This window comes from Squalius cephalus (assembly GCF_949319135.1).
Source record: "Squalius cephalus genome assembly, chromosome: 19".
Classification (NCBI taxonomy): domain Eukaryota; kingdom Metazoa; phylum Chordata; class Actinopteri; order Cypriniformes; family Leuciscidae; genus Squalius; species Squalius cephalus.
Genome location: NC_137140.1, coordinates 1915641 through 1925474, shown reverse-complemented (window position 1 = coordinate 1925474; position 9834 = coordinate 1915641). Strand labels below are relative to the sequence as shown.

General features: G+C 39.1%; 1 protein-coding gene across 7 annotated transcripts in view; it reads left to right on the top strand.

Annotated features, from left to right (window-relative positions):
• Positions 1-523: 523 nt before the first annotated feature.
• spag9b (sperm associated antigen 9b) overlaps positions 524-9834 on the top strand; it is a 100891-nt gene continuing 91580 nt past the window's right edge. For 3 of the 7 annotated variants that reach the window (XM_079851968.1, XM_079851969.1, XM_079851967.1), the window contains exon 1: positions 524-1120. In XM_079851968.1, coding sequence (XP_079708094.1) covers positions 821-1120 — 300 coding nt within the window. In that variant the 5' untranslated portion in view covers positions 524-820. The remainder of the gene's footprint in view (positions 1121-9834) is intronic. The other 4 variants (XM_079851964.1, XM_079851965.1, XM_079851961.1 and 1 more) reach the window with 2 other exon arrangements.

The following is a 9834-nucleotide window of genomic DNA, read 5'->3' as shown; positions in this document are numbered from 1 at the left end:
GTATGAAGTGCCATCTGAAATTTTCTTCTAGAATGATCATTTTTATCAAGCTTATATATTTAAGTTCAATAATTTCACTTAAATGGCAATGCAAATTACCTATTAATTGTCATTTAAGTGAAATTACTGAACTTAAATATACAAGTTTTATAAAAATTACCATTCTAGAAGAAAATTTCAGATGGCACTTAGAGGCTTTTGCATCTGAACTCTTCATATATGTGTATGTGTATATATATATATACTGTATATATACAGTATGTGCGTGTGTGTGCATATAATATAGTTATATATAGTTTGTGAAAATAGATTACAGAAACCGTGGTCACTTGTTGATTCCCTCTTGATACGGTGCAGATAATAAAATAAAATGTAAATTTCAATCAACAAGCTATTTAATTGCGATGTTTTTATGCAAATATTTAATTGCCAATTGCAAGAGTCAAGCTAAAATAAACAAACAATCCGAAAACGCAAAAGTTTGAAGGGTGTCAACAAACGCCCTGGCTCCTCCCCCTTCTCCAGCGGAGCGTGACGTCATCATGTGACGGACGGTCAGGTCGGGACTCTAGTACTTAACGACTGCCGTTTAGTGCAGGTTATCCCGGTCAAATAACTGTCCCCGAGGACCGAGGCGAGTTAACTTGACAACGGAGAGGTTTTATTTTCTCTTAATGTTAAAGTGGCTTCCAAAAAAAAAGTTACTCGTAAATGTAGTCCAACATTAGTAAACCGAGATCTCAACGGTTAGCGCGCGAGCTGGCTGTTGCTGCTGCTAGCGTCTTAAAGTAAAGTAAAACGAAGTAAAAGCGAAGTAAAGATGGAGTTGGAGGACGGTGTGCTTTACCAGGAGGACCCGGGCACTTCTGCGATGATGTCCGAGCGGGTGTCCGGCTTGGCGAGCTCCATTTACCGCGAGTTCGAGCGGATGATCGGGAGATACGACGAGGACGTGGTGAAGGAACTTATGCCGCTGGTCGTGGCGGTTCTGGAGAACCTGGACTCGGTGTTCGCGGTGAACCAGGAGCACGAGGTGGACCTGGAGCTCCTGAAGGAGGACAACGAGCAGCTCATGACCCAGTACGAGCGAGAGAAAGCGCTGAGGAAGAGCGCAGAAGAGGTGAGGTTCTCGGGCGGAGGGATATCTGACAGCACGGGTCAAACTAGGCCACTTGAGGAGCTTTAAAAGTCACTCTAAATCAGAGAGAGGCGATTGTGGTCAAATACATGCGCGCGGAATGTAAATAAACAGTGTGATTTAACACCTAAAGTGTCTGAGGGAGCCTCAGCTGTTTGCTGGTCTGTGTGAGTCAACGCAAAGTCATACACATATTTATCCCAAGTCTAATGTGTTTTGAACATTCAGTGCGAGACATTAAACTCAAAACCTGTTTTTTTTTTACATGCACTGGTCAGTTTTGAAGTCTATTTTGAGGTTTTCTTTATGACTAGTGGAAAGACAACATCCAAAACAAACTTTTAGGTCTTTATTTTAGTGCACATCATCTATTTGAGTTGTATATTTCAATTGCAATACATATATTTAAAGATTTTAAGGAGTCAGAAGTACTTAGAGTGTTCTGTAACTGTAAATGTATTCGTTTGCAAGCTATATTTAAACATTGTCTTACAAAACCGTTGTCTTAAAGGGATAGTTCACCCAAAAATGAAAATGATCCCATCGTTTACTCGCCCTCAAGCCATCCTCGGTGTATATGACTTTCATTTTTCATCCAGAAACATAATCGGAGTTATATTAACAAATATCCTGGCTCTTACAAGCATTATAATGGGAGGGAACGGGAGAGGTTTTAAAGCCCAAAAAAGTGCATCCATCCATCATAACAGTAATCGACACGACTCCAGGGGTTAATAAAGGCCTTCTGAAGCGAAGCCATGCATTTTTTAAAGAAAAGTATCCATATTTATAACTTTATGAACTATAATCACTGGCTTCTCTGACCCGACACATGATGTAGGAGTAGAGTAAGCTCAAACAAGAAACTCAAACTTCTTCCACATTTCTCTTTAAAAAATCTTATTTTAGACTTATAATTTGTGACCGGTGTTTTGTTTTGCTCTATCCTCTGTGCTTCTGCATTCATCAATACATCATTCATCGGGTCAGAGGTCACACTTCCGCCAGAACTAGATTTGCGTACAGCCGGTACCGGAAGCCAGTGATTATAGTTCATAAAGTTATAAATATGGGTATATTTCTTTCAAAAACGCATGGCTTCGCTTCAGAAGGCCTTTATTAACCCCTGGAGTCGTGTGGATTACTGTTATAATGGATGTATGCGCTTTTTTGGGCTTCAAAATCTCAGGTATTATTCACTCCCATTATAAAGCTGGGAAGAGCCAGGATATTTTTTAATATAACTCTTTGTGTATAGATTGTGTTTTGATGAAAGATAAAAGTCATATGGCTTGAGAGTGAGTAAATTATGGGATGATTTTCATTTTTGGATGAACTATTCCTTTAATATCCTGAGATTTAACTAAATGGTAATATAAAGTTAAACACCAATGAATCTTCTTTCCTTAACTCCATACCTGTTCAAACTACAGTACTGTGCAGAAGTCTTAGGCATGTTAATATCGAGTCCGTCTGTGATTACATGAAGAAACAGAAGAAACTGAGACAGACTAAATCCAGAAGAACTGCGGGAACGTCTCCGAGACGCTTGAAGAAACCTTCCTGCAAAGCTACTGTGAAAAGCACTGGCACTTGTGTTAAAATGCTGGAAAGTGAGAATGCTTTCAAAAATAAAATCATAAATTGAATTTATTTATGATTTAACTTCTATTAATGAATAGAATAACGAATTAACATGCCTAAGACTTTTGCACAGTACTGTACATCCAGCCGTCTCTAAACACACCTGAAGCAGTTCAGCAGTATATCAGGGGATTCTTTTGAGAGTGCCGTCTCTATGAAAGTCCTTATCCGGTATTCACCAACAACTGGGAAAGTCATGGAAATGCATTGGTCAGAAGGTGTTCAGAGTTAAAGCAGCGTTGGATGCTTATTCACAGCAGTGCCGGCTTTGATTTTTAACAGGTATGAAAGCGAGGCTGTGAGGGATAGACAGGGTCGGACTGTCATTTAATGGGTTTATGGATTGTTCTGCTGACTAAACACTGCAAAAATATCTTTCCAAGTGATCTTTACAGCTAATGCCATTGAAAACACATTAAGGGCCCTTTCACATCTGCCTTGTTTGGTCCGGATTTTCTGACTTTTCATTTTGATCCGAATCAAAATTACAGGTGTGAAACCACGATCCGGATCAAACAGAGGAAAAGAGGTAGTCTCGGTCCGGATCAAACTGAACAAAGGTTTGGTTCGTTCCTAGTGTGAACGCATTGTCTGTATGGTTCGGACTTTCAGACCATTTACAGGAAGATCCGGTGGTTCCCGCAGGATTACTCGCTCTTCTCCTCCTTTCCTGCCGGCGACGATTAAACGTTCACACAACGAGGACGTTGATTTGGCGAATGTGAACTAGCCTCGAGTATAGCTGGAGCTGCAGGTCATAATGCCGTAATAATAACAGTATAGTGGGAACGATATGTGTCTGTTCATTCATTCTTGTCAAAGTTTCCCACCGAATCGACAACACACTGACGTCAGACGCGCGTCCGTTTATAAACCAATCAATGTCGAGATGCAGCCCACACAGATGATGACGACAGGACGCAAGAGTGTCATGTAAAGTGTTTTAATGCGCTCGCATAATTGCAATGTGAAACCAAACCGAAACTTACCGATTGTATAAAATGCATCAAAACTTGAACTTTGGTGCGGACTCTCAGGTGTGAGAACGCCCTCAGTCTTTCCCTCACAGCCTCGCTTTCATAATTCATAGACCTGTCATGGCACCGCTCTGAATAAGGTCTATTGTCACGTAGGGGTGTGCCGGTTGCGTCTGTTATGTCTGTTATAGGACAACTTAGTTTGAATAAACGAGCAGACACTGATTAGCTATTTGATCACCTAAATTTCAAAAAAAAATTTTTATATTTGTGTAATGTTCAATGTTGTTATCGATAGCGATACGCGGATGGGGGTATTATTTCATCCGCGACCGCATCACAAAACTCATCATCCGCACCAACGTTTTTTGACCAAATTTCAATGCCGCACCCGCCTGCCATCCGCTGATTGTTTTGCGGTCTATGGACGATGCAATGCTCTGCTGATGCGAGCCGCAAGAAAGCCCTTGTCTGTTCTAGAAAGGATGCAGCAAAGATATTTAATGCTAATGTATGAGGCATAGGCCTACGCTGAGTTTCATTCATTTACGATGAGATGCGCTCTAGTTCACAATGCAATGCAATGCAAGTAAACGCGGCGCACCGGTGCCTCCATGTCACGGTTATTATATTGTCATTTGCTTTTTATTAAATACATGCAATTGGTTGATGAAACATTTATTAAAATTAATATACAATTTATACAAAACGAAATTCGCTTTAAAGAAAGGCTTTCTACAAAGAAATACTTAATGAAGTGGTAAAAATGATGTCTGACGATTTACAAAACAAAACTTGCGTCGGTACTTGGCAAAGAAAGAATCAAATACAGTTGGAAACGACGTAGACCATTAATGACAGACTGTTAACAATTGTTTTTAATTAGTGTTTAAACATTCTCTATGATAAAAAATGTTTGCAAAACATGGTTTTGGCGGTTATAGAGATCTAATGACGGTGTTCAACTATAACCGTCGGTCTCACGGTTATATACTAACCGTCACACCCCTAGTGTCACGTAGTGGTGGGGGAAAAAATCGATTCTGTTCAGTATCGCGATATTTTGCGCACGCAATTATATCGATACAGTAAGCGCAAAGTATTACACTATTTAATTATAAAATGATCTGTTTTACTTTCGGGTTTTCTCCATTTGGTTTTCTCTGATAATTTACATTTGTGAATTACATCCACAAGGTGGCGCTTGTTGCGGTGCTTTGTTGTCGTGCATTCAACAGCAAATTCAAATGAAAATGGCTTCACCATCACAACCGGTTGTACACGGCGTCTTCTTTCAAATCGAAAGTGTGTGTAAATTTCGGTTTTCATCAAAAAGCGAATAGGATATTCCCAAATTAATTTTGGTTGATGACCTTGCAGCCAACAGGACTGGGGCCGTATTCACAAAGCATTTTATCTTACCACTAGGAGTACTCCTAAATCGCACTGAAAGATTTTAGCTAGGAGTTTTCTCTTAAAAGTTCTTCACAACGCATTTCAGACCTACTCTTAGTAAAGAAAAATGACAACTCCTAAACTAAGAGTGAGTCTTCGTTGCTATGGATGACGTCATTACTCATGCAGGAGCTTGACTGAAGTGACCACCGTGATTGGCTGATGATTGTAACGCGGGAATGATTCCAAACCCCTCCCCTACGATGATGAGTGACAGGTGACAGGTCTGAGAATGCGTGCGCTACACAAGTAGTGCGAAGGACGGAAGATGATGAATAACTGAATAAATAGCCTAAATGAATAAAGAGTAAGGCAAAACAAATAGTCTAGTAGCCTAATGAAACATATGGATTGATGCAATATCTTTGCAACATTATTGAATTAATCTGTCACTATATGCCTCTGCCTACGTTTGCAAAGAGAAGAACATTTTAATTTGATTCACAATGAAACGTTACAATTAGTTTACATGCAATGAGTAGCCTAGTTTTGGTTGTTGGTGGCGTTATTGCATCCCTAGTTATGCCTACAATGCAGAATTGTTCCCTCGCGATTGGAAGCTCCTGTAGCGCCGCATACGCATTTCAAAACATCGCAGCGTGAAATGCCACAAAAAGCGAAAAAAGAGTTAGGAGTCCTCTCGACTTCTTTTAAGCTGTCCCAGGCTTAGGTGCTACTTTTAGGGCTAAAATGCTTCGTGAATTACTCTTAGTCAAAAAAATTAGGAGTCCTAAAGTTACGAGTGACACGCCCATTATTTTTAGGAGTTGCTCCTAAATTCGCCAGTTAGGAGCCTTAAAATTCTTTGTGAATACGGCCCCTAGACTCTAGCAGTGCACATTTTTGTTTATTTTTCTCAATTTGATTGAAGCTCTAAGTTACTCTTATTTATATCATTATTCTTAGGTTTATGTTACTCTATTATGTCTGCTTTATGTTACTCTATTGTATTTAAATAATTTATAGTTATGTGCTGGGAGCTCACCATTCATGTGAGAGGTCTCCTATTCAGAGAACAGTGTCCTGTCCTCAGGGTTCGTACGTTTTGAAAAAACCTGGAAAAGTTATGGAATTTGAAAAATGCAAATTCCAGGCCTGGAAAGGTTTTGGAAAAATAAAAAGACCCAGAAAGTTTTGGAAAAGTCATGGATTTTTTTTTTTTTTTAACACAGCATAATATGTGATTAATACAAAAACTGTTTAATAAAAAAAATATTTCGCGTTGTCTTAACGTCCTTATTTCGGGCGGCATAACGTTCAGTTCACTTCCGATTCACTTGTTGCGATGTTGCTGAGGCGAAGTCGGTGCTGACAGAAATTTAATTGAAATGGCAGGAAAGTGGCACGAGCATGCTAAAGTTTTGCAAGCACCGGTGGGTCGAGAATGTAGCGGAAAGAGGATTGCTGCTCTGGCCGCATGTGAAACGATACGCAGAATATTAGCCTACGTCTGTCTCCTGCACGCGAGAGGAGAGAAGAAAATGAGTAAAAGTCAGTTCAATTGTGAGTTCATTCTATATGTTCTTAGGAGTGTGTGCGATATTGTCTATGAACTATGATGATATTGTAATCATTGTTTTAACTATGTACGAGGCACTGCGAGTGCGAGCTGACATCGCGTTTGTCTCTCATGCTTGCTTTCACTGCGTGATGTGTCAGTGCAGTTATGCCCCCAAATGAGTTTTTGTCTTATATTTATATCATATTATGTTGTTATATTAGAATATCACATGAGCAAGAGTGCCGTTTTCCTTTGCACAATTGCAAATGTGCTATTTATTTTATACAACAGTTAAATTAACAATAAAGTTAACATTGCGAGTTACTTTTTGGACACAATATTGTCAATTTTCACTTTATATCGCCGACGAGAATTTCATAATAAAGTTGTAGTCCAACAGACATCGATTATTTATTTATTTATTTAATGAAATCCGCGTTTTGAATGAATCATTTTAACGATTCAATGAACAATCACTTGTTTTTCTGAATGAATCAGCCGTTTGAACGAATCGGTTGAATAAATGACTCCAATAACTCGCTTATTAAGACAGTGACTTGCCGCCACCTACTGGTGGTTTTAGTTTAATGTTTAAAGTATCCTTTAATTAAAAAGTTAAAATTATAAATCATTTAAATATTGAATAGCTTTATTTATGCAATTGTAAATGAAGTATAAATATAGTAGGCTAATGCCAGTTTTGATGCCACTTCTGTGTCACCTCTGCACTGCAAGGATGGATTTTAATTCAATGATTTAATTTGACATTCGTACTGTGTTATTCTAATATAATTTAATTTGAATGTTAGAATTTGGCAAAATTCTATGAATGTGGCAAATTTTGCCCCTTAATAAAAATGTTGATTTCGGTCACTGCTGTGAACTGACCACTGCATAGAATATAAAAAATATGAATATCTTCGTGAGTCTGCTGTCAACAACAGGCCTAAACTGGCCAGGATACCAGTACAAAAACACAATCAGTAAAATATCATCATTATTATCAAGAAAAATTTTGAAAATATCGAGACATATTTTTGTCAATATTGCGCACCCCTAATGTACGGTATTAATTTTGAGGGTAAATTTTAACACAAATTTTTATTCTTATAATGTCGACTGACATTTTCAGGAATACATAGGCGTCATGGAAATGTGCCAAAAAGTCTTGGAAAAGTCATGGAAAAGTCATGGAAAAGTATTGGTTAAAATGTGTATGAACCCTGTGTCCTGTAATGAGGTCCTGTGTCCTGAATGTTCAAGGACGAAGTTTTTGCACTTCAGTTAAAGGGCACCTATTATGCAAAATTCACTTTTACATGGTGTTTGAACATAAATGTGTGTTGGCTGTGTGTGAGCAAAACCACCCTAGAATGATTAAAATCCACCCAGTGTTTTTTTTTACAATCTCAATAAATCATAAGCACTGTCTCAGAATGAGCTGTTCTCAGATTCAGCGCAATGTGACGTAGAATTGAGCAGGCCCCGCCCACGACTGTTGAGTGACACTTCAGTTTGAGCCTAGACCCGCCCTGAGTCCACCATTGTTCGACGCTTGAGCCGCTGTAGACAAGAATGTCTCCTAAGCGATTGAGGTGTGTTGTTGATGGATGTAAGAATGAACATAGCAGGATCTGTACTGTTTGTGATCAAGCTTACACTCTCCGGAGCAACAGGCCTAACGTGACTGGACACGGAAGAAATGAAAGTGCGAGCGCGCTCTTTATCACAGCTCTTCGAGTCATTTTACGGATGGATAAGACTTTAATGCACACTTCTTATACTATGTTTATTCAGCTCTTACAGAGATTCTCTGGAGTAAAACTAACGCTCATCTTTTGTGTGATGTACAATAAACTTCATTGAACTTCGTCAGTATATTTTGCTTATTATATGTTTCCTACAGCAGGCTTGTATTAGTGGATAAAAGCAGATGAAAAATAAGTTATAACCATAATTAAACTAAACTATACCTGTTCTATGTCCATACAGCATATATTCTCTGGCTCTGTGGGCATTATTGTCCGACTCCGAGTCGAAATGAACACCGCAACTGAGAGTTTCTGTTCTGATATTATCAGATGAGATTGTCCTGACTCTGAGCGCGAGCTCGTGAGGCTCCGCCCCCTGTGCCGTGCAGCAGCAGCTCATTTGCATTTAAAGGGCACACACTAAAACAGCGCGTTTTTCTGAGCCCCAAAAAATGACAATTTAAACATGCTGTAAAAAATGATCTGTTGGGTATTTTGAGCTAAAACTTCACATACACACTCTGGGGACATCAGAGACTTATTTTACATCTTGTGAAAAGAGTCATAATAGGTGCCCTTTAATGTGTAGAAGATGATGTTCACAGAATTAAATGTGACATTTGAAGTGAGTTGAGCAGTAATGCATGTTGTGTAATGCCTTTGAATAAAATGGGGGACATGAATCGCAATATATCGCAGAATCGAATCGCAATACTTGCTGTATCGCAATATGTTAAGAATCGCAATAATATTAAATCATGGCCCAAATATCGTCACATTTTTACCAATTCCCACCCCTACTGTCACGCATGCATTACGTGCAAAGGGACAAACCCCACAGACTCTAAGTATAGCCAGCAAAACTGTGATTATGTCAGAAATAGACGTTTCCAGTGGTCACATTACTTCAGATTTGTGCATTCGTGTTTCCATTTGGATGTGTGTGAGCATGTACAAAGGGGAAGTCGAGTGTCTCGTCTCAGCTCATGGGTTTCTCTTCAGACACACCTAATAGTTACAAGGCGTCTGTCAGGACGGGTGAGCCGTGTCTTGTAGATGTGATGTGGTTATTATGTATTGCATCATGTATAAGTCAGCTAAACGCTCCTAATTGTTCCTGCATGACAGAACTTTATGACACTCGTCTGTGTGTGTGCAAGCGCTGTAATCCGTCTCGGCTCTTGGAGAGAATACACTTGAAAAAATATTTATTTTAAAAGGAATGTGTCATAAATCACAGCTTTAATGCAAAGAGGATGTTTGCTGTCCAGCAACCGAGTTATGGCCACTTCAGCCGTATTAAACACATTAAATCAAACATTACCCATAACCTCCCTGGCTGTTTTAGCTTCAGAACATTTTTAAAAT